This window comes from Convolutriloba macropyga, chromosome 11, assembly GCF_964194025.1.
Source record: "Convolutriloba macropyga chromosome 11, txConMacr16.3, whole genome shotgun sequence".
NCBI classification, from domain to species: Eukaryota; Metazoa; Xenacoelomorpha; order Acoela; family Convolutidae; genus Convolutriloba; species Convolutriloba macropyga.
In genome coordinates, this window is record NC_134478.1 from 53,242,866 (window position 1) to 53,268,807 (window position 25,942).

At 34.0% G+C, this 25,942-nt stretch overlaps 1 protein-coding gene across 2 annotated transcripts; it reads right to left on the reverse strand.

Moving 5' to 3' along the window:
• Window positions 1-121: 121 nt before the first annotated feature.
• On the reverse strand, window positions 122-25,411 carry LOC142349412 (uncharacterized). Of its 2 annotated transcripts, none has more exons than XM_075400950.1 (7): window positions 25,096-25,411; window positions 18,853-18,987; window positions 15,723-15,872; window positions 10,445-10,810; window positions 6,694-6,876; window positions 747-892; window positions 122-298 (listed from the first exon to the last, which is right to left on the reverse strand). In XM_075400950.1, exons 1-6 carry the CDS (start codon window positions 25,235-25,237, stop codon window positions 786-788), a joined length of 1,083 nt encoding a protein of 360 aa, XP_075257065.1. In that variant the 5' UTR covers window positions 25,238-25,411; the 3' UTR covers window positions 122-298; window positions 747-785. The 2 variants fall into 2 exon arrangements, with proteins under 2 accessions (XP_075257065.1, XP_075257066.1); XM_075400951.1 differs by having other exon boundaries at window positions 738-892.
• Between the last annotated feature and the right edge of the window lie 531 nt (window positions 25,412-25,942).

Below are 25,942 nucleotides of genomic sequence, written 5' to 3' on the forward strand. Positions count from 1 at the left end.
ATGATTCTAGCTCAATATGCCTGAGCCTTGCGAAATAAGAATGTGAACTTGTCTGGGGCGAGGAACAGTGATGACTTCTCGTGATGATGACTTGAAGTCTAACGAAAAACAAATGAAAAAGTTGTCAGGTGGAATTTTATTTATGCTCAAATTTTTCAATAGCAGCAATTTATCAATAATTACTACAAAGGACAAAATTATGAACACCACAAGCACTCGAGTTTTTTCTGAAACCTGATTGAAGTGAATATTTGTCGATTTGGTGTTCATTCCGCTTCATCAGTGTCGTTCATCATGTCTGTCATAACTGTCACAGTGTCATTTTGAATGCGACGAACATTCTTTAGAGTTCTTTCTCAGAGTTCAGTCAAACAATGTTAATTATCGCTCGAATTAAACACCAGGATCTTGTTATTAATTAATTGCTTTGAATCAATTAATTATTTTTGCAAGTCTAGCAAGCAGGAATCTCATTGGTAAATTCACCTCTGGAGCACTCTAAAGCCAATATTACCATATCAATTGCATAACTATACAAGTATTTATCTGTCTGCGGGGTTGCAGCAAAGCCAGCTATAATAATTATGTGATTATTTTTATGATATGGCCTAATGATTGTATTATTAAAATAATTTGTAAATTACTAATACTAATTTCTTTATTTTTTTTTGACTGGGTGATTAATTTTACAACTATAGCAATCAATATGCATACAAACACGTCAGTAAATGTGCGACAGTTATGACGTGTTCTCATGTCATTGTGAGCTGGATGATGGTCGATTTTTATTGTCGTCCTTCGAGCTGAATTGCAGAAATAAGAAAGGCCACCAAATAAACGATGACACTCCTCCCAGTTCCATCCGAGGAACTAGTCGATGTCTCCGTCGTCACTATTTTGACTCAATTTGAAAGTTTATCTTCTCAATATACAATCCTCTGCTATTCAGAGATAGGCACAAGTAGGAAATTGCTTACGCTTTTATCTATGCTGTCTTCGGGCGATTATTATTACCATAAAAGGGAATTGAGTTTGTTTCTATAGAACGAGTTGGAGAATTCGAGGCAATTAAGAACAATGTGGAGTCTTAAAACGTGCCAAATCGAATACTGCAACAGACTGTTGTGTACTTAGTTAAAACAATTGAAACAAGGTTGATCAAATTTAAAAATGAGACTTTTTTTCGTTTCTGGGGTTCTAATTTTTTTCGAATGTCAAAAATGTTTTTTTTTTCTTCAAATTTTAGAGTTTCTGGCAGGATCCTGGAACGTTTTTCCAAGTGTTGAATGTGGTTAAGAACTTGCTATTCCTAATTTTTGGAAAATAAATGGGAATAGTTTATGCCAGTTTGAGAGAAATTTATGCCCGCTTTTTTGTGCAGACGCTTTTCGACTTTTTGAGGGCATTCTCCATTAATATAATTGGCATCAAACTGACTGTAAATCATAAAAAACATTTTAAGAACTTTGGATTGTTTGGAAAAGTATTGGTTCCAGTTATGTTCAGAAGTTTGGGTCAATTTAGCCTCAATATTGATCAATTTTTCCTAAAATTGGTTTTCCTTTCACCCAGTTTTGATAGCTGGCAAATTTTATTGAGATATCTGAGAACATAAATAATGGTATCTTAATGAAACTGTCAATATCAAGAACTCAGTTACATAAAAAATTGCTTCTTCGGAAAGGAAAATAATCTTCAGCCAAATTTCAATCAATTTGATCAATTTTTTCAAATCAGTCAACTGAAACATTGATCTGTTCAATTTTCGAGTTTTTTTCGACGTTGAGAAACAAGTAGAAGCAAAAAAAATCTCAGATTTCTGATCAAAAAATTACGAAAAAACAGTATTTCAAATCTTTGTTCTAAAACTAAGAAATGTCTGCTCTTATTGATCTATTATTTTCTAGAGAGTAAAATATACGGCCATGTACTGTTTGAGTCTATACTTTTTTACTTTTTGTGCATAAAATGTGTTGCAGCATTTAGCAATAAAAAAATAACCGGAAACCCAATGCACCGAATCCTTGAAAAGCTACCAAGGAAAACCGGAAGTCAACGGAGAGGGTAAGCGGAGGAGAGGGTATTTGTAAACGGAGAGGGTAAGCTTGGGAGCCCCGGCCTTCGCGGTATACATAGTGAGAAACACGGTAATTATCCGTAACTCAGTAAAAACCCAGAAAACACAGGACAAAATGATTTTCCAGTAAATTTGTTGATAATAAGTTTTAATGTTTTTAAGGCAGTCCTTTGTTTAGATGCAGAAACTCATTCAAAAAAAATTTGTTAAGAAATCTTTCAAAACTGAAGTGCTTATGTGCTTCTGTTGTCAGGAAAAAATGCCAATCAGAAACTTAACATTACATTTTTATCTGCAAATTTTGTAAAAAAAAGGATACGCCCTTTTTCTCTCTCAATTCAGGGTACAAACACTCATTGTTTGTCCTAAGAAAAAACTTACGTATGCCAACTTAAAATTGTCGAACAAAAAATATCTAAAAGTCTACATAGTTGACCAAACTAAATTAGAATTTTTTTGGACAACTGTTTGACAGGACAGAAAATCTTAATCTATACGAAAAAAAGGAAATTACTTTTGTTATTGCGGTTATGTTGTTGATGACATGTTTTCAAAGTTGTTGGTTTTCTTAAAAATTTTATCAATTTTCGAGTGATTATGAAACTCCTGTTGACTTTTTCTTCAAAACTTGAAAAATTATTGTATCCGCGTATTGAACAACAAAACATATCTTGGCAAACAATTCAAAGCGATATAAGGTGACCAAGAGAACTTGGCATCCACATACCTGATTTTAAACTCAAGAAGAGAGTTTAGACTAAAGAAGTGTGAGATTTCGGAGGTAGAAACTTTCTGTTGAAATTTTGAAAAACGTTTAAGTTCTTGTTTTCTCGAAAACCTTTTTTATGACAGTGAACGTTCCTGTTCTCATGGAAAAAGATATATGATGAAACTTAAATCGTTCAAAAACAAACTTTAAACAACTCGTGCTTAACGTTTCCTCTTTCAGAAAGTCTTTAAGGACGTGTTGCACAAATATGGTTGTATATGGTTCTTGGCATTGAGATTCATAATATTGCGAACGGCAAATTTAACGCAAAAACAAATTTTGAACAGAAACAAAATGATTTTTTTATACAGTCTGTATTCTTCATTTTGCTGTAAAAAATCTTCATTTTGCCGTATTAAATTTCGTATTTTTTCATTTTTCTAGCTTTTTAATGCTGATTTCTTGGCAGATTCTGAAAAAAATTTCCAGTGATCCGGAGGAATTTTATTTTATTTCGTTTTCCCTTGTAAGATCACGACAAGTGATCCCGGATTCCCTGCCGGGCTTTTTTTCCTGAAGTCACGGCGTAAAACTGGATTTCTCTTGATTTCTCCGATAAGATCGTGATAATTGATCTCGGAACTGCTGCCGGTAGTCTTTAATTTTCTGCGTTTCCTGACAGGATTCTTATGCTTGCTGCAATTTCTGACGGGAATTGTGGGATCTCACTCTATCTTACCACATCTTACAAACTACAGTTATTTTTCACCGGATCTTTCTTGAAGATTTTGTGGATCTTATTGGCGTGCAATTTGGGCTCTTACTTGAGTTTCCAGTAATCGCTACACTGGGAATTTGTTCTAATAGGACTTTTTTAACATTTAGCTTTTTTGGTTCAAATTTCACTCATCTTTATCAGAATGATATCTAGTCATAGACTTCTAACAAGCATCGTTATTTTTTAATGAGGCCAGTACAAATCTTAGGTTTACAATTAATAGAAAATAAAGTTTAAACAGGTAATATTTTGTTTGAACACACGAGTTATTAGATTTTGAACTGAATCAAAATTCAATATTTTTATGTATTTTGTTTAGCTCAGAGGAGTACAAATATCAGAAAAACAAGTTGCTTCAAAACTACTAATGTGAAGAAAACAGATTATTAAGGTTATTATTTTAAATTCGTATTCTAGATAGAATTTTCTCTCATTCTCTCGCCTAGGTAAACCAATGCTGAACTTCTCTGATCAGCCTGTAGCATTAGATCATGATAGCAACGATTTGACGATTGAACCAACCTTCATTTAACTAATTGTTTCTTCTTGAAGTTCTGCTTTTAATGTTTTTTTGACTCAAATAACTGAACCTTGTACGAATCTGCTGTCTTCTATTTAATTGTTAGCTTGCTGAATTTTTGCAAGATTCCTAAGATTCTTAAGTATAAATAAAAATCTGTTGGTACGTTCAGTGCTCTATCCCAATCTCCTTTTCATTTTCAACCCCTTTGTCCTAGCCAAAATTTTGTCAACTTAAGAAAAATTTGTAAGTTTTTTTCTGTTTCGGTTTTTAAAAAGTGTCAATTAATTTGGTGTCTTTTTGGTTTATCAACTTTGAATCAACTGTTAACAAGTAGCTGACTAATTTGTAGATTTTTGCACATTTTTTAAACAAAAATAATGTGAATAATCAAATAGAGCAAAAAAAATTTTCTCTGTATCCCAACATTTTTTCAGCAGAAAATGCTAGCGCTAATTGTATATAGTAAGCTCTGTTGAACATGTATATAACTCATTTATATAGAACATTTATATTATATGACTCTTAAAAACTAGAAGCCCTTTTTTTCAAAATCCTAGATGACTTTGCAACCTTTTCCCAGCTCAAGTTAGTTTGTTGTCAATTAGTTTGAAAGCATTTACTGCACGATTTTGAAGTGCTAATTGAAGATTGTTTCTGCAAACTTTTTTAATGATGAACACCAGCTGCGCAGTAATTTAAGCAGTTTCATTGCTAGATATGAGTTTTTTTGGTAACTTGCTTTGGTTCAATTGAAAAGCACGGAAACGTTGTTTTCAAATGAGCCTGAAAGTAGGTTCTCCAGAATCTGCATTGAATTGCACTGGAATTCAGGATTTCAGCGGCTTTAAGTTCATTTTGTCAAACTTTTCTTTTTTTCAGTTTTATAGTCTTTTGCCGCTTGTCCAAAATTTTGCATAAACTTATTTTAAATTTTACAGTGTAGTTTTGTTCTCGTTTTTAATACATATGCCGTCAAAAGGCAGTGTATTGTAAAACAAACGAAAAATGTCGGGGAAATTTAGTGGGATTCAGTCAAAATCGAAGTTGACTATAAAATAAAAAAACGATAATTATTGCTTCAGTGTACACTAATGGTGTAGGTTTGAAATAGGCGATAAACCTTTAATTAAATGCTGTAGAAACATTGCACAGAAAACAAGGCAAGTTGAGAAACTTGATTTCATCATTTTCGGTCTAATTTCTGTGTGTCTTTCTTTAATTATCAGCAAAAAGCATGAAAAACTATAAACCCTTTCTTCAATTAAAAAATGTGAGCAACCGAAATTACAGCTTACGTTTGTTTTCTACTAAGAGAGAAGCCCTGAAAATACATATTCTGGGAAAAATTTTAACTAACAATCAAGAGTTGTTCTAACCTTAACAACATTTTCAACATTTTAAGGTTTCAATTATCAAGATAAAGCACAAAAAATTGATATCTGTATTGAAGATTTTGCAAACACCTCATTCATATCTGTTTTTAATTTTAACCATATAGAACCTCCTCTTGGAAACACAGTTAACTTTGAACTGTGAGTCACTCATATTTACCTTATCACTTTTAAAGTTCTCAAATTTCTGTGATCAAAAACCGGATGAGCTAATTCAGTCAAATTGTCAATGACAAACAAATAAGACTTTACTGTTTATGATCGCAATATAGCAAATTCCTTCCAAAAACAACTTCCAAAAATTAATCAGGTGGAAAAAGATCTTTTCTAATTATATGTTACTCTTAGAAAGAAAGAAAGAATTTATTTATCTGGGTTCAAGTAACATATTAAATGAATAACTAAGTTATAAATTTAAATATCAAATGAGACCTGGAAAGGACAGATAACGGGACAATACAGTCCACAAGACTTCTGACCTGGTATATATGAAAAGATGTTACTGGTTCCTCTGAGAACTAAAAAAGAAGTTTCAGGGCTTCTTTTTTTAAACTAACTTAAGAGACAGTTGAAATTTATGGTATAAGTTTAGTAAAGCGTAAAAATTTATGTTAAGGCATACGCTTCAGAAAGATCTTTTCAGATATGGGAATATGACGAATCGTATGGTTTCCAAATCGATTGTGCGAACATTCTGAGCCACGCAAAGAATCATACAAACATTTTTGAAAATATATGAACTCAATTTATCACGAAAAGTTCCGTCGTCAAGTTCCTTATAAAACATACTAAGTTGAGCCTGGAGAAATTCGACCATAAAAGTGTTCCCAATATGGTGCTGGGAATATTAAGCAACAAGTTGTTTATCCAGCAAGGAAAAGCGAGAAATTTATGTTTGGATAGGCCTTCATTACACCCGTTGATAGCCGTAAAATTTTTGCTTTGACGACATTCTATTTTTTATTGTCCATTCACAGCCCTATAAATAATCTACCGTTTTGTTTTACTTTTAAAATGTCGAAAAAAATGTCACTTAAATTGTCGGCTAATTTTGTGACACTTAGGTTGTCAGCTAAACGCCCTGTCGGCCAGTATGTCATTATGTTTCAAATCTGTCTCTGGGTTTAGAATTAATGTATTACTCATACGTATTTGAAATGAGTCAAAAGGGGGGGGGGGGGGGTTGGTAGACCCCGCCTTGTTTCGTATCACTACCAGTAGCACCAGCTCCATCTGAGAGGGTGTTTGTAGGATCGGGGCTGACGACATTTGCGGCATTTGGTGGAGGTCGCGGGTCTTTTCCACCCGGAAGCAGAGTGACGTCTGGTGGAACTCCCATTAGTCCACTTGAGAGAAACATGCCAACATCCCCAAATGAGTCGCCACTTTCAACCATCTCTATAGCATAATATCCCAGGTTTTGGTCCAGACCCAAATTGAGCTATGATCAGACTATCCAGAGTGAAATGACCTCTGATCAGACCGAACCCAGACCTTTGTCCAGACTATGGTGCGCTTATGATCAGACCGAAATCAGACCATGGTCCAGACTATTGTGCGCTCGAACCGCTTTCCAGACCCTGTAATTTCGGTCTGGGAACACAGGGGTGTGCGCTCGATTGGGTCTGATCATAGCTCAATTTGGGTCTGGACCAAAACCTGGGATTACACGTCTTCTTGTCAATTTTTCGGTTTCAATTCACGAATTGAGTTTCTTTGATTTCTTTGTTTGTGTTTCACTCTATTCATTCTTAATTTTTGTCGTGTACCATAGCAGGATTTTAGTGTAAAAAAGGACACATGGTATAATGATCAACTACACGTACAAAGAATGAAAATTCTCTCAAGAAGAATTTTTCAGAAAACTGGGGTAACTTTGGCAAAAGAATTGATTTTGGAACGAGAAATACGTCTGATATCACCATCAAATCAACATATACCCCCGTCCGGTACAAAGTCAACTTATGATAATTACTTTGCATTCGTGGGTCTATTCATAACATGAACTAGCTTAAGATCTAGCTTAAACTAACTGAAGAACTAGCCTGATTATATCCCATTTTAGTCTGGACGGGTATTTTCAAAAGTTTTTTTTTTGAAAAAGAACATGAGCGCATCGAAAAGAGTCAAAATCTGGATCATAGAGGATTTGGATCTGCCTGGTGTATTTTGGTATTTTGAAGTGAAACTGGCCTGGATAAACAAAAGCCATTTTGACCGACAACCTCAACTTGGGAAACTTTAAGCCAAAACGAAGTATATTTTGATAAAAAAGATCAAGCCAGTAGAAAAAGGATCAATTTGATTTCTCAGCCTATCAGATTTGTGCATTTGTTCATAGACAAATTGCTAGAGAATATGCGAAAAAGAAATAAACATATGAAAAAAACTATGTCAGTCTAAATAGTGACTTCAAAGGGCTCTCAAACCAGTAAAAAGTTAGTAACGCTAGAAATGAATAATAACTCATGTTAAACCAAAATACAACCCAGGTTTTTCACTCCAATATCATTAATTCAATAGCATGAAAATATAAATCCAGAGCACTGAGAAAAGACGAACAAAAACACCGAAAAAACTTTGGTAAGAATTTTTTCAAAATTTCAATGCAACTGAATAAAATAGTAATGGAAAATAGTAACATTAGAAAAGGACTATTTGTTCGCATTCGGCTATTTAGAACGTTTAAACTGGTTTTGCAAAAATACAAGCGACAAAAATTGTTCTTAGAAACTCTTATTGCAGAATCATGATACACCGTTTCAAATCACACGTGCTAGAAGTGCTTTCGTAATGCAAGAAATAGTTCTTTTCGATAAATGTTTTGATCAATTTTTGTCACTATTCTCCGCTTTAGTCTAAATTTTTTCTCCGCAAAATGTCTTCTGTATACTAATTATGTTTAAGATTCTAGTTTAAGATTCTAACCTTTCTAATGAGTTGAGTTCAAATGATTACAAAAATGTTCTTATTTACCCTTGTCAACTAAATTTAAAAAAAAAATTGTAGTGATTGGTGCTCGAAGCTGCTGAGTGAAATTCACACCACTAATATCTGCAAACTTTGTTTTGACTCCTGATATTCATCTTTAAACTCTATTCAGAAACAGTTCTTTCTGCCATAAGCTCTTTAACGGTGTTATACAGACCCTTTTCACATAATTATTCGATCTTAATTTTGCTCTTTTACACAAAAACAGCGGTTTTCAAATGGATCATAAACATAACGATTGAGTGTTAAAACAAAATAATTCTTCAAGCAGGAAAAATCCTATACTATTTTAAGATATCTGTTCCCAAACTTATCTGATCCTGTTAAAGGAGAGGATTTAATTAGTACAGCCCAATCAAATCTTCTGAAACCACGTGACCTCATTGTTTACTGTCAAAAAAGAATTTTTAATAAAGAGTGCATTCTTCTCACGAAAACCATACTTTTTTCTTCATGAAAACATAAAATGTTATTTAATTAATTGGTTATGCTAATTCTAAAAAAAATACCTCAAATGATTTCTTTTTAGATAATACATTGGTTGAAATTTTCAGTAAAGGAATACCTTTATCAAAGAAGACTTTGGTTTATGAAAACATAATTCATTTGTAAAACTTTCCAACTTCAAAGTGGCGATTTTTTGCTGTTGTAGTTGAAATTCGAAAAATTTTTCTAAAGTTGGTGTGAGTCATAAGGATCGCTATCATTTTGGACCTATTCTGTACCTCTTCTTATTGACAGATGTAATATCGGCAGCTTAAGGAAATTGTGAAGAAATTTATTTTTGTTTATGCATTCGGGGATAGCGAATTGTAAACAATTTCCTGCAAACTTCCTATTAACTATGTTTCAGCGCCTATGTAGGTCCCAGGACGAGGATTTCGTTTGTCCTCGTTTATGACGCAGACCATATTTTTAAACGCACACAGGGGGTACAGTGCGTTCAAAAAATACACGGTCGAGGATTCTTGTTTGACGAGCAACATAAACGAGCACACACTTAAATCGAGCATCATTTCATCATTAACGCACCAGGTATTTTAGGTCGAGCATCATTAACGCACCAGGTACTTACTGTCGAGCCAAAGTCAGCAGCATAGACGCACCAATTCTGGAACATAGACGAGCCACGTTCTGCCACATACACGAGCCACCTTCAGCTCGACAGACGAGCTAGAAACTTTATCATAGGCGAGCTAAGGTCTGCTCCATACATATGCAACCGGCCTATTTGTCGTTAGGTCGCTTATGAAAATCATTTTACAATTCTTTTCTAGTCAGAGAGCAGAAATTGAAATCAGTTATTTTAAAAACAAAAAAAAAATGAATTACGCGTAATTTCTTCGCTTTTGTACAAACCAATTGAGAAAAAATAAAAAAGTGTGCTTTCAAGTTTTTTTCAAACACTCTCTTATTTAACCTTTTAATAACTCGTGGGCCCTCGTGTTGTGGTTATTCCTCCTGTGCTAATCAAGAATTAATGGCTGATAGTTATCTTAATAATTTCCCGAATAGTATCGTTAACTTGATCTAATTTGAAAAACATTTACCTGTATCAACAGTTATGTACTTCTTTACGTTGTTGCTAATTGGCTGAGTACACACAGTATAGAGCGAACCTCGATTCAACTAGCCCGGTTCGAGGTGTCACCGCCATTCAACGCAAAATTATGTAAGATAAGAGGTGAATGTGGAAAATTTTGTAAGATAATCGTGAATGTGGTGAAATTAGATAAATTAGGCGGTGATTGCCGTATAAAAATTTTATCGCTTGGTAGCGGTGAAATTACATAAGTTCACCGCATTTCAACGCAAAATTATGTACGAAGTTTGCGGTGAAAAAAAAACTTTTCACCGCTTATCTTACATATTTTTCCCATTTTTCCTCGACCCGGGGAGTATTAAATGTTCAAAATGAAACGAACAAATGAAAAGACTCGATTTGATTGGTTAATTTATTAAAGATAAAACGTACGTCTGACACTTTCATAGGCATCCTCAACGTCATCCTCAGTCAATCCAGACCCACCAGTCATTGTCAAGTTGAACAGAACCGAGAAAACTCCTCGAACCTCGTACACACAACTCTTCCCCAGCCTTTCACCCAGTTCCTCGCATATTTGTTCCGAAGCATCCTCGGCTCCGGCAGTGTTTTGAGGATCCGCGATTCTTTGCCAGATCATGAAAAGATCGTCAGTTGGAATGTAGTTGCAGCCATCGCTGTCCGAGCATACGGATACATTGCCGGTTACTGTGGTCTGGTATGTGGTGCCCTGGCTTACAACTTGAAGAGACCCAAAAACATCCTCACGAATGTCGTCTTCGGTCCAGTCATTCACCACTGTTATTCAAACAAATAACAACAACTATTTTCTTCCTTACCCAGGTTGACCACCTTAGACAAAACTTAGAAAACTTACTAAGACTTATACGGCGCCTTAGAAAACTTACAAAACTTGGTATGGCACCGTATAAGGCCTTACTAAGGTTTCCATGGTGCCGTATTTCACAAAAAAACTAGTCGTTGACAATTATTTGCGGTATCAATACACAGTAAAGTAACTCTTTTTCATTTAGTTATACTTTTCAGACGCAAATCTAAGTTAAGAGACAGTTTTGTATTCGTTTGAAAATCACAAATCAAAGTACGGCACCACGTAACCCGGGTTCAGACGTCGACTAATGAAAGACTTTGAAAGTCCAGTGGAGGACAAAAGTGACTTAAAATAGTAGCCATCTACATTAGTTGCTCTTTTCATTTTCTTTTTGTTGGAAATCCAGTAGTTGACTAGCATATTAACGAACAAAATTTTTTTTAGATTTTTTTGAAAACTTAATTCATTTTTTTTCTTATCAGAAGCTGTTCAGAGAGGGATCTACATCGATTGTCTAGACTCGATTGTTGTCTTTATGTGGAGTGCAATTTCGTACCAAAAAAAATCCCACAGCGTCTATGTTAAAAAAAAACAAGTACAAAAATCGAAAAAAGTGTAGAACTTTTGCATTTGTTCGTTTTGGTACTAAAATGGACTTGATTTGCAACAATGATTTCGTTCTCTTGCATTCAGGTTTAGAAAAGAGAAAAATTCTAAACCTCAATTCTCTTGTCTTTCAATCGGACCAAGAATTTGTTCAAGCTAAACAAAAATTGACGTTGGAGGGCACTTATCTATGAAGGTTATAAATTGGAAGTTATTGTTTCAGCTGGCCTTGCAAAAAACTGTTATGAGTATTACGTAGTTTTTTAAAAGAGTATCCTTCAAATGATCAAGTAGTTGTTCAATTCCAACCAAGTTAGGCATCGAGGATCTCTGATGCGTATAGAGGTTGAATCAGTAACCGCATTGTGTGCAGAGTCTCGAATAAAAAGAGTTTTTGCAAAATTTTGGCTAGGAAAAATTTTCGTTTTTGATTCAGATTTTTCCAATTATTTCAAAAAAGTATTTTGTAAGTTTGATATTTTTGATCGGGAGTTGTCCAAATTAATGCGAAGTTGGCAAAATGTAACCCTGTTGCTCGTAGATATAGAACGAAAAAAGTATCTGCTATTTTTTGGCTAGGCAAAAAGTAAGTCGCAAAATTTTTTCGGGAAAATTTCTGATTATTTCGAATAAATGTTTTAGAAAGATAGTGCTTTGGTCGGTTCAAATAGTTGTCCGAATCAAATCAAACCTGGTATGGAGTGTATTCTCAATAAAATGAATTTTGGCTCTGGCTGAACTGGGAAAAGGGCAATTTTTTAAACGGAAATTTCCGATTTTAAAAAACTACTTTTGAGTTATGGTATATTTTTGATCCGGTAAGCAGTTGATTGCCATTTATTCATTATTCTATTAGGAGATAGAGTTTTGGCCTGGTTTTTTCATAGTGTTGTGCTCATTTCTACTGTAGTTTTATGTTTGTTACTCAAGTACGCAGCCCGAATGGAAAAAGGAGATTGGAAAGACACCCAGAACATTCTGAGCGGTTCTAAAAAGTCGGCTTTTCAAATTTACTGAAGACTTTTCCGTCACTTTTGCAGCTTTTATTTTACCTAAGAAACCTTATTAATCTTGGTATGGCCTTAGTACGGTGCCTTATTAAAATTAGTACGGCCGTAGTACGGCGCCATACAAAACATAACAAGGCCGTAGTACGGTTTTTCTCTAAGACTTATACGGCGCCGTAGTACGGCCGTACTAGGTTTTGTATGTTTGGTCAACCCGGGTGTTTACTATAAAGTTTTCCGACTGATGCATTTCATATTCACAGTCAGCTTATAGCCTCAAAATTTTTGGTCGAGGATGATGGTCGAGCAATTATGGTAGTTGAGAGCTACTTTCCAGAATAGACAGTCTCTGGCAGGTAAACAAATGAACTAAAAGACTGCAATCTCATTCTGTTTCAATAATCCTTGCAAATTTGAGTTCAGCGTATTTCAGTGCATTTCATCGAATTAAAATTTTAAACTGAATTTTTTTTCGCTGAAGTTTTTGATAAACATTTACACCATCCAGGTTATACATTTTCTGAAAATTATGTACAAAATTTGCAGATAAAATTTTGAGAATTTCGTTCCATAATGATGCGCTGAAATTGGCTGAAACTTTGTAAGAAATGCGCCGCAAGTTTGAGAGGCATCGCACGGATTTACCAACCAATAATTATTAAAAAGGGTTAAAATTTTTCAGTAAAAAGGGTTAACATTTTTCAGTAAAAAGGGTTAATATTTTCAGTAAAAAGGGTTAATATTTTTCAGAAAAAAAGGTTAAAATTTTTCACTAAAAAGGGGTTAATATTTTTCAGTAAAAAGGGTTAATATTTTTCAGTAAAAAGGTTTAATATATTTTAGTAAAAAGGGTTAAATTTTTTCAGTAAAAATGGTTAACATTTTCAGTAAAAAGGGTTAATATTTTTCAGTAAAAAGGGTTAAAATTTTTCAGTAAAAGAGTTAACATTTTTTAGTAAAAAGGGTTAAAATTATTCAGTAAAAAAGGTTAACATTTTTCAATAAAAAGGGTTAAAATTTTTCAGTAAAAAGGGTTAAAATTTTTCAGTAAAAAGGGTTAACATTTTTCATTAAAAATGGTTGAAATTTTTCAGTAAAAAGGGTTAACATTTTTCAGTATAAAGGGTTAAAATTTTTCAGTAAAAAGGGTTAACATTTTTCAGTAAAAAGGGTTAATATTTTTCAGTAAAAAGGGTTAAATTTTTTCAGTAAAAAGGGTTAACATTTTCAGTAAAATGGGTTAAATTTTTTCAGTAAAAAGGGTTAACATTTTTCAGTAAAAAGTGTTAAATTTTTCAGTAAAAAGGGTTAATTTTTTTCAGTAAAAAGGGTTAACATTTTTCAGTAAAAAGGCTTAACAAATTTCAGTAAAAAATGTTAACATATTTCAGTAAAAAGGGGTTAACATTTTTCAGTAAAAAGGGGTTAACATTTTTCAGTAAAAAGGGTTAATATTTTTCAGTAAAAAGGGTTAAAATTTTTCAGTAAAAAGGGTTAACATTTTCAGTAAAATGGGTTAAATTTTTTCAGTAAAAAGGGTTAACATTTTCAGTAAAATGGGTTAAATTTTTTCAGTAAAAAGGGTTAACATTTTTCAGTAAAAAGTGTTAAATTTTTCAGTAAAAAGGGTTAATTTTTTTCAGTAAAAAGGGTTAACATTTTTCAGTAAAAAGGCTTAACAAATTTCAGTAAAAAATGTTAACATATTTCAGTAAAAAGGGGTTAACATATTTCAGTAAAAAGGGGTTAACATTTTTCAGTAAAAAGGGGTTAACATTTTTCAGTAAAAAGGGTTAATATTTTTCAGTAAAATGGGTTAAATTTTTTCAGTAAAAAGGGTTAACATTTTTCAGTAAAAAGTGTTTAATTTTTCAGTAAAAAGGGTTAATTTTTTTCAGTAAAAAGGGTTAACGTTTTTCAGTAAAAAGGTTTAACATATTTAAGTAAAAAGGGTTATCATTTTTCAGTAAAAAGGGTTAAAATTTTTCAGTAATAAGGGAGAACATTTTTCAGTAAAAAGGGTTCAAATTTTTCAGTAAAAAGGGTTAACATTTTCAGTAAAATGGGTTAAATTTTTTCAGTAAAAAGGGTTAACATTTTTCAGTAAAAAGTGTTAACTTTTTCAGTAAAAAGTGTTATTTTTTTTCAGTAAAAAGGGTTAACATTTTTCAGTTAAAAGGCTTAACAAATTTCAGTAAAAAGTGTTAACATTTTTCAGTAAAAAGGGGTTAACATTTTTCAGTAAAATGTGTTAAATTTTTTCAGTAATAAGGGATAACATTTTTCAGTAAAAAGGGTTAATATTTTTCAGTAAAAAGGGTTAACATTTTTCAGTAAAAAGGGTTAATATATTTCAGTAAAAAGGGTTAAAATTTTTCAGTAAAAAGGGTTAACATTTTCAGTAAAAGGGTTAATATTTTTTTAGAAATATATCGACAACAATCAACCTCTATTGGTTGATCGCAATCTGAACTCAATTTGGAGAGCACAGATTATTCATAAGTTGTCATACGGTGGCCATGGTGGAAAATTTTTGTCTCTGAAAAATTATGAAAGCCAAGTTGAAATTGAATAATGACTGAAGTAGAAATTTGTGGTATATGGGCTACTCAGCTGATATTTAGTGACTACACGAGGTTTATTCGGCTCACCCACATGATACTATAACGTTTCGGCGAATAAATTAATTCAAAAAAGTGTTGTATGAGCTCATAATTTTCTAATTCACTATATCAATCTCCCAATGACTTTTTTTAGATCTTTTAATATTGAACGGAGGACATATAGCGATGTTTAATTTAACACTTAGTCCTGTAAGATCTTGCAAGACGAAATCAACCTTCCCGGGTCGGGATGTCAGCGCCGTTTCAGCACAATATTATGCTGAATGCGCTAAAATTATGTAAGAATGCGCTGAATGCGCTGAAATGCGCTGAAACTTTCAATTGCAAGATTCTTTTAAGACAAAAAACCAGTATTGTAAGAGGCTTGTAAGAAAACGCTAATCTTGTAAGAATGTTACAAGATTTAAGAAATTCTTGTCAGGAAATTGCAAGAACCTTACAAGATCTTACCGGATTAAGTTTTAATTTCGCCTCGCGGGATACAATCCCTGCACTTTATTTCGGGTTTTTATAGAATTCCTCAAGCTTCTATAACTTGTTAAGTGATGACACTGTGCAAATGTTATTGTCGCTCATTTTCTTCGCAAGACTCATTTTCTTCGGATTTCACCAGTTTTCTTAACTGAGGATATTTTACTAACTTGTTCGTAATTGATCGTCTGTCAATCCAAGAGCAGAGGGGGTGTTGAAGAGATCTTCAAGTTTGATCACAATTACACTGGAGAAATATGTCTTGTCGTCGTCATCAGCGCGAATTGTGAAGAACAAGGTCAAGCAGGGAGTGAACGACACTGAAAGTGACACAAAAACTTTATATTTTTCCCTTTCTGAACCCTCAAATCATTGTTCAAAAAATTTATAATGTTTTTCGTTGAATCTAACTTCATTCTTCTTTATAGAGTCCTCCTGTGTTACCACTTGATGATATGTACTTTGGAAATCCCTCCAGGACAATTGTCAAGATTTGAAAACATGTGAATATTTATCATGAGGGTTATAATCAGAATAGTTACCATGTTTACTATTAAAAAATTAATCGAATTACTTTTTTCGATTCACTGTTGGTGGATAATTTCAATGCAATTCTATGTTATGAGGAAAAATATATCTACCTATGATTACCCAGGTTGAGCTACCAGTTGGAATGAAGTCTGTCCAGACCGAAAAGGGATGCACGAGGGGGCGTCGTGCGTTCAAAATTACGTAGTGTGGAAACATCAAAAAACGCACGAAAAAGTAAAAATGAACGCACATAAGTCGGGACATGAATGCACAAAGTCTAGACATGAACCTTCATAAGTATAGACATTAGTGCACATAGGTCTGGACACAAAAACACTAATTTTTTACAGCTTCGTTCGCAAACTTAATACCTGTCAGGTTACTTGGAGCACTTTTACTCCAGTGTAACCACTCAAGTGGCAGCCTTTAGGTCAGAAAGCCGAAACTCATTTGAGTTAAAAATAAAAAGCAAAATCTCAAATGCAAAATATGGCACTCAGTAGTCTGCTTTCTTTTCAAAAATTTTAATTCTTGTGTTATAGAAGATAGCTTAAGCTGAAAAAAAACAAAGTGATGCCTTACAGGATAGGGTGCATCATACTTAGCCAAAAAAATATTTAATTATTTTTTTGAAAAGTAATACTTTTGAAGACTTATATAAGAAGGGATAAATAATTCTAAAATCTACAAGTGATAACTTCACACGAAACGTAGTTTCGTGTGTAGTTTTCGCAGTTTTTCAGACTGAACATATGAGATTCTGGATATGAATTCACGAAAATCTGAATATGAACACACAACAGTTTGGTGATTGCACGAAAGTCTGAACATGAATGCATGAAATCTGGTTAACGCATAAAAGTCCGGACATAGACAAACTCCATCCGAGACTGTCTGGATATGCCGGTTTCCGTCTGTCACCTCAACCATTGTGCTGGGCTCAACTAGTTAGCGAGGGTGTTTTGAGGTTTCTGATAGTTCTGACACTTCAGAACTGGTCTTTTTGTAATGAATTCAGAATAAAACGATATTAAAAAATGTCCATAGAATAGTTTTTGAATTCTAGGTAATTCATTTTGTAATTATAACTTGAGAAGCGGTTCTCATGACCTTTCTTTTCAAAGTCCATCCAATTCAAGCGATTAGTTAAGAACTCCTATCTGTAATTCTTGCATAATTCCACACCATCAAAAATTTCAAGCGAAAAATCAAAATTCAAACTTTTTAATTAAACTTCGGATCTTTCCCAGTGAGTTAATTTTACCTGCCAACCCCGGAAGCACTTGCTACATTTTCACATAATGAGCTACTACGATTTGTACATTTCTCCAGTTCGGAGCAATTTCTCAAAAGGGAACAATTGGCTCAGAGGCATATCAATATTGCTAAGGACCGAAATTTTACTGAAAGTCATGGATTAATTCTGTTTAAATTGTTGAAAGAACACAGAAATGGGTTGAAAAATAAGCAAGACAATTCAGATGGCCAGCTGCTGAAAAAAATCAGTCAAAAAACGCGTCCAGATCTCTCGGCTTAATGTTCAATTTTCAAGAAATGCTAAGTTTTACTTGAATAATGCATTCAAAAATGAAGAAATGATCATTTCCATCTTGTCATTTTCATCTTGTCACTCTATCTCAATTGTGGCTTAGCAATGCAAAGTGTTAAAGTCACTTTCTTGTTTGCAATGGAGGATTGTAATAAACCAAATCATGGCTATGTCATTAAATATTTGTTGTCTTTTCTTTGAAGATCAACTCTTGCAATGAATCTACAAAATTCCAATCAGAGTCTCCAAGTGATGTCACCCGATTACATCTCTCCTGTGCTTCCATTTTCCCTAATGTGACAAAATTCGCTCAGTTTTTTGTGCTCGGGGACCAGTGTTGACCTTTCTTGGCAGCCATTATCTTAAGCAGCCAGTCAAATTGTGTTCGTTGTTTTCTGATTATTTACATTTTTACCATCTATCGTCATCCATGGCACCATGTACCTCTATTGTCTTGGATATGGTTGCCAAGAAACCATAGACTTGAGTTTTGCTGTTTTCATAGCTGCGCCATCCATCTAATAGAGTAAATTCTACCCTACTGTTAGCTGGCGAGTAGAGAACCAGTGTTATGTATTACCAGCGCATTTGTGCCTTTTGGACCTCTGTTTCAAATACAGTTGCCAAGAATTATCTATCGTGGTCAACCGGGGAGTCAAATAAACAATTTTTCAACACAATGTTCCGCGCAATGTTCACAGAATCTCATCATAGGTGTTTTTCTCCAGCAGTGAACCATTCGCTATCAGCGCTGGTAACACATAACACTGATTCTCTACTCACCAACTAACAGTAGGGTGAAATTTTCTCTATTAGATGGATGGGGCAGCTATGAAAAGAGCAAAACTCATTCATACGTAGTTCTTGATCGACCATCCCCAGTGACTCTGGAATTTTATCGTGTAAGATCTAAAATTTTCTAACAAATGGTCTTATGAGAACTGATAACAAGATGCATCACATTACAAGATCTTATAAGACATTTTGTCAGATCTTACACGATAAAAATTCTTCGTAAGCATCTTATCAGATCTTCAACGAAAAATTTTCACAACCACTGGGTATTACACCATCTGGTTTCTTTTGTGCTTCCACCCAATCAGGGCGTTCTTCACTAAATTGTGAAAATGTGTTTCATTTCCAAACATACGGACAAACATTCTGACGTTTAAAAACTAGGTTCCCTGAACTTGGGGTGCTCAGGGCCCGGTGGGACTTGCCTGTCAGGGATTGGTCGTCAAGACTGTCCATATCAGTGCATGTGGCATCATCAGCGACATGCGATCCCAACGATGCGATTTGCGCAATATTGGGGAACATTTTGTCTTCAATTCCATCTGTCATTCCAAACTTTGCTGAAATATAAAATCGTATATTATGAACAATATACCTGCCCGAGTCAAGGGTTTCTTTCCACAAAAATATCAATGAAATTTGGTAGCTTTGTGCGAAAAATGTTATTGATGAGGTTAGAGGGGCACGCAGAATACGCAGCTGTTTTGAATATCAATTTACTGTTGTTTGATTATGGGTGGCAAATAGACATAGTAAATCAGCTTATATAAATAGTGTAAATTACCCGCCAAAGCTTGATCTGGATGTGTGAAATTAGCCCGAAGTTAGCACATGTGCTTTCTCACTTTTAACTTTCGGAGTCATGCTGAAACCCCTCCTTTCGAGCTAGGTTTCACCAAGAAGATATGTACGAAAATGTGAGTGTTTTCTTATTCCAAGCGATTTTGTCAAAATATCTGCAGGCATGTTTTCTGTAGTCAAATATGACAGTTCACGATTCTGGATTTCTATCAGTTCTCGCACAAAGTGCAGTTTTATGGCAAAGTGTTTAGTTTTTCCCATGATGCATTGAATGCTTGCTTAAGGCAATACAAGCCTGATTATCGACAAAAATTTTCAGAGGTATTTTACAGAAAATTCCTAAGTCCTCTAAGATTCCCCTTAGGTGGATGGCTTCTTTACTCGCCTAAACAACAGAGTTAAATTCTGCTTTAGCAGTTGATGTTGCTACAGTCTTTTGGCCCTTACAACCCCAACTTAATGCTCCACTTAACTTAAAACAAAAATTTGAAGTACTCCTCCTGTTATCTATGTTCCCTGCTCAATCATCATCAGAAAAATTCAGCAAATCCAGAACCTGAGTCTTACGGAAAGTTAAAGTCTGATTCATTGTTCTTCTTAAGTATCTAAGAACAAGCTTGGCTGCTTTCCAATGAACTTCTCCGGGATTTTCAACAAACGAACTTAGAGCATTAGCAGCAAAACAAATATTGGGTCTACTCGACAAAGCTAAATAGTTAAGACAAGCTATCAAACTTCGGAAATTAGTTTTGCTCATTCTAAGTTTCTCATCAACCCCTCCTGGGGACAATCATTTTTTGAAAGTTTACAATTTTCTTCTAATGGTGTGCCAATTGGCCTAAAATCGTTCATTTTGAAAGTTTCTAAAAATTTTTCTATGTATTTCTCTAGGCTAATTTTCATTTCCGATGAAGACCTCTCAATTTTCATTCCTAAAAACCACGTCAAATCTGAATAATCACTAATTTTAAAATTCTCGGAAACTTCAGCGAGAAACCAATCACAAAAAATTTCAGAAATTCCACAAACTATTAAGTCATCTACCCACAAGCAAGAAACCAATTATTTTTTCATTTTCATCCTGCTTTTTTATGAATAAATATTATCATGAAATGAATTAACAAAACTTAGTTTAATCAACAAAGCCTTTAAAGTCAAAAAACAATTTCTTCGAGATTGTTTCAAACCATACAAGCTCTTTTTCAATTTACAAACAAATGGTTTTCCATTTTCATCCAAAAATTCAAGACCTTCAGGTTGTTTAATGACTACATCTTCTTCAATTGGAGCATTTATATAAGCAGTTTTTATATTCATTTGTTTTAATTGATAATCGTTAGAAACAGCCAGACACATCAAAATTCTAATAGATTGAAAGTCTAGTTGTAGGTGAGTATGTTTCATAAAAATCGTTTCCGAGAACTTGGATAAAACCTTTTGCAACAAAACGAGCTTCATATCGACATATTTTACCATCAGGACAGAATTTCAAAGCAAAATGCCATCTATTTCCGATTGGTTTCTCATCATTTTCACTAAGGACCAAACATTGTTTTCAACCAATGATTCGTACTCATTTTTCGTTGCTTCAAACCAATTTGGATTATGCAACGCCTCATCAACATTTTTTGGATGCAAAGGATCGATAGCCAGTTGACTCAAAAAAGAAACTTTATTTGAATCATTATCAATGTCCTCGACCAACTTTTGTGTTTTCTTATGTGTGAAGTAAAATTCATTTTCATTGAATCGACTTTCGAATTTCCCGACTTTCGAATTTTGAGTTACCTTTTTTCGTCTTCAAAACCAACCAAAAATGCGAAATGCTTTTCAATATGCATAAATGCCACACAACCAAAAATTTTGGCAAAAGATTAACTAGGTTTTTCATTGTACATCTTTTCGAAATGTGTTTTGCTCAAGAGCTGAATGCAAAAGCATGTTTTTGACGTAAAAAGCCATTGTCAAAGCATACGTCCAATATTTTTTGTCCAAGCAAGCGTTGTCTAAGAAACAATGAGCCATAGCAACAGAAGTTCCCCAAAATTCTGTAATTTTTTCCTTTTTCTGGTAGAGTATATGGAGCAGAGTTTTCAAAACGATTTCCTTGGTTCCTACAATAGCGCTTAAACTCTTTTGAAACGTATTCTCCACCTCCATCAGAAACTAAAGTTCTTGTTTTTCCAACATCAGCACAAAACTGTTTGAATTTATCCAAGACCTCGTCTCTTGTTTTAATGAAGTTAACTTTTGAGAAACGACTGAAACTATCTACAAATTCAATGGCATAACAATGGCCATCAATAGCTTCAGTATACTTTTTTCCTAAAACATCTGTATTCACAAATTCCACAATTTCTTTCCCTCTTGTCATGCAATCTTTGGGAACAAGCAATTTTTTCGACTTCTTTAACTCACAAACTTAACAACATCCAAGTTTTGAATCATCTATTTTCATGCCCTCGACAAATTCTGGCAGACGTTTCAAATCATCTCTGCATTTGTAACTGTCAACATTAAAGCAATTTTCATTAGAACAAGGTAAAGTTTCTACACAAACAATCCATTTTCAACTTCAATAGGAAAAGAGACTTTATTAAAAACAAGTTTAAGTTTTTCACCGAAAGAAACATCAACACCCGTTTCTCTAAGTTTTAAAACATAAATTAAGTTTTTTGAGTTAACAGGTACGAAGAAAGCATCTTTTAAAACAATTTTTTTTCAATTCTTCATTGCTATTCTTAGCGAAAAACTCAACATCTGCTTTTCCTAATACTTCGGATTGCGTTTTGTTGGCGTTGTGAATTATGCCAGAAAAATTTTCATCCAGGTTAGCAAAAGTACTTCTATCGTTATTCATGTAGTTCGTTGCACCAGAGTCAATGTTAAAATGTTGATATTCAACACACTTCTCACCCGAGAAAAAGCTAAAACTTTTCACTTTTTGCTCTTTCGTAACTAAATTTTGACTTTCTTTCGAATTTTTTTTCGTTCGCTTTTTATTGCATGGGATTCAAATTTTTTGTTAGTGAAACAATTTTTGTCAATATATCCAACTTTTTTGCACTTAAAACAAGTTATTTTTGGATTAGGTTTCTCTTTGTTAGATTCCTATTGTTGTGCACGACAAAATTTTGCAATATGCCCCCTCTTGTGACAATTAAAACAAGTTCGATCATTGGTAAAGAAAACGGATTCTGATTTCTCTGTATTTCTGTCGTTGAGTTTCTCACTTTCAAAATTTATCAAATCACGTTTAATTTCATCCAAGGTTTTATCTTGACCATATTTTACCAGAGTACAGAAACGTTCAAATTCACGAGGAAATCCCTTCAAAATTATCAAGACAAACATTTTTTCAGTTATTGACTCATCGATTTCGGAAAGGTTTAACTGCGTGTCCTAGGCTCTAGTAATATAGTCTACTATGCTTTCGTTATTGTGTTTTCTCAAATTTATTAAATCAGATAATAGTTTTTGTAAACGCGGCCTCTCTAAACATTTAAACCTCTTACACAACACGCTCCAAACTTCAGATCTTTTTCCCTTATACGGTCGCAAAAATAAAACTGACTTTTTGTCGAGGCACTGAACAAGTTCATACCAAATGGTCATCTGTTTTTAGTCAAAAATCTCTTTTCCCTTTCTATAGGCCGCATCAATTTGCTCCTGTGAAGGTCGTCCCATCAGCGTACGTATAAACTCCCTATATCCTACAGTGCCGTCAAGAAATTTATTCAACTTCAAAACATACATTCTTGCCTCAAACTGTTCGGAAAAATAGACAAAGTCTTCTTCTTTACCGCTAAAGAAAAGCTTATCAATTGTTTTGCTATTCATGTTTAAAAGGGGAGCTATTATTGTGTGTTAGGAAAATTTTAAAAATAAAATTTAAACGTTCAAAAAAGTAAATTAAAAGTTTTAAAATTAAATCTATCCTACACTCTATTGAACAAACATCTCAAACCACTAAATTAAAGAACACCAAACAGGTCTTTCCTTATTCAGACCTTAACAAGTTTTCTATTTTTCTTTCAACAAAACTAATTTCATCCAAATTTTAAAACCAACAGTATTTTAGGTATTGGAAAAACACGTAGATATAAACGTCTTTTAAAAGAAAAACTATTGACCACCAGACAGTCTTTATTTATGAAACCTTTCGACCTTTACTAAAAAATTTTTAATAACAAAGCAGAGTCTGCAAAAATTCGTCACTATACAAAGTAAAATCTTTTGGAAAGCAGTGTTTTTCAATGGGTATATGAGAAATTCTGTCTACTTAGTATAAAAGATGACCCATTTTGTTTGAGAATCTAGTGTCCTTGACAAAGTTGGAGTAGACATTGACCAATATAGCCACTGATTCCTCGATTGCGACTATGCACGATGAGGACGGATACTCCAGATAATTTCTCAAACACTAGCTTAAACTCACCTCTTACGCAGGGGCCAATGTTCGAAAAATTCATCAAGGAAGCTTTCTATGCATCATGTTTTAATATGCTGTTACTATATTCAACCATATTGAAGGTTTTCATATGTTTCGAATGGTGTACACAACGTTACATGCGCTGCAGGGACTCTGACCAAAATCGCTTTTACAAATTCGATCTGTTTTACAGATAGAATTACACCTTTTAATAAACGGACTCTTTTAAACGACCTTTTTTGTTTCAATCGACCGTTTTTTTGGTAAATCACGAGTGGTTTTCCCACACCCGTAATCAAGCTTTGACGCGCGCTGGAATCTTTAACTTTTTAAATATCAAGCATAAATTTAATTCACTAAATGAACAGTTTCAGAGTTTGAATCTCATTCTCTCTCTCTCTGTGTGTGTGTGTGTGTGTGTGTGTGTGTGTGTGTGTGTGTATGTCTTCTCTCTCTATCTCTCTCTCTCTCTCTCTCTCTCTCTCTCCCTCTTTCTCTCTCTCTCTCTTTCTGTGTCTTTATCGTTCTCTCTCTCTCTCCCTCTCTCTCTCTCCTCTCTCTCTCTCTCTCTCTCTCTCTCTCTCTCTCTCTCTCTCTTCTCTCTCCTTCTCTTCCTGTCTTCCTGTCTACGGTACAATTGGTACGGTAAAGCAGACTTCAAAAATTTTGGGCTGATTTCATCAAAAGAGTTAGCACCACTACGTATGTATTTGATTTCCTCGTTCAGAGCCGCTTTGCTAAACTGAATGTCATCTAGAAATATTTCCGGCATTTGATTAAGTTGAATAACATCTTCAGAATCGTCTTCAACAAAAACAGAAGCGAAATAATTGTTAAAACATTCTGCAATGCTCTTGTACCCAAAAACTTCTTTTTCCATGTACACCATTTTCTCAGGCAGAGCTGGCTGTTTTGTTATTTATCTCATTAATTTGTCTCACGTCGTTTGTTGACCAGATTTTGCTTTTTTTCAAAGAAATGTTTCTTGTCATTGTTTAGAGAAATGGATAATTCTTCTCTAAGTCCTGAAATTCTCTCTGCGTTTTGTGTATTTTTCAAAGCTGTTCTGAGTTTATTTTCTAAATGGATACTGTTAGAGGACATTTAAAAAGGCAAATTGGTTCTTCTAGGGGTTTTCAGTGGAATTGCAATAGAAGGCGCTAGTTCTAATTTATGGTAAAAGGAGTGGACAATATTATCAATTTAAAATTGAAATAAATTTTTAATGTGTTAAAAGAAGTAGTTTTTTTTAGCTTTTTTTGCGAAAAGTTTTTTTTAGCTTTTATGGAGCAAACCTGATGACCAGCCTGATGGTTATCTTTTCAATTGGGACAGAACTTGTCCGATTTAAATTTAGAATTCGATCAATTTACTACGAGCGTACTGCTTCTGTTCTTGATTCTGAAAACTCGTCGCAAATCGAATTTTCCCGTACCTGTAATTGCTTCCCAAGCATCCGTCGCAAAATTTCCCCCAGGGTTAGATGAGAAACAAGTGTGGCACTTTCCAGCTTGTCCATCAACAGCCCATGTCATTATTGTCACTGTCAAAAGTGACGTCATAGAAACTGACGTCATGGTTTTTGATTTCACGTGGTTCAAAAAGCCCGCGAGTTATTCTCACCCGTCTAGTCTCTTTTAATCAATTTTGCGTTTTTAGCCGAAAAATCACCAGCTGTTAGTTATGCATTTTTCTTAATGCGTGTTTATAGAGGATTAGAGATACCAATAAAGTACAATTTGAGCACCTTCTTTGCCTTGGAAACCTTGAAATACTTAAGGAAGAGATGACACGCGCGATTGTTTAGTTGCTATGGAATATCGAATGAAAAACAAACATAAAGCAGAATACTTCAGTTTGAGTGTAGCTTAGAAGAGCGGACAGCAATCAATTTGAGATACCTGAAGAAACGAAAAATACTGCCACTTCACTGCCGAAAGGTTTGAAATGACATGCATTGTCGAATGGCAGCTGTCACAATTTTCAAAAGAGATGAAACCACTACTTAATCAAAAGAATCATAAGATCGTGGACGTTCTTAAAACTCGCGACATGTCAAAGATACGGTCTCTAAAAGATCTGAACAAATCATTAAATATTGATCAAATCTTTCAAATCTTATTTCATGGCAAGTAATGTTAAAAATCGAGGGAAAGCAATCTGAGTTTACTGTTAAAAAATGTTGTGTTTTTGAATTAAATTTTAATGACAATAGTTTTGGTCTCTGTGACAAATAATGTTTGTTCTGGTGAGAGGTTTGGTTATGGAAATTTGAATTATTA

What these genes read in the sequence shown, in the direction of transcription:
- LOC142349412 (XM_075400950.1), bottom strand. Translation starts at nt 25,237, where the DNA reads ATGACGTCAGTTTCTATGACGTCACTTTTGACAGTGACAATAATGACA. An exon ending in TGCTTGGGAAGCAATTACAG is followed by an intron (nt 18,988 to 25,095) that starts GTACGGGAAAAT and finishes TTTATATTTCAG; the next exon opens with CAAAGTTTGGAATGACAGAT. An exon ending in TGCCTATGAAAGTGTCAGAC is followed by an intron (nt 6,877 to 10,444) that starts GTACGTTTTATC and finishes ATTATGCTATAG; the next exon opens with AGATGGTTGAAAGTGGCGAC.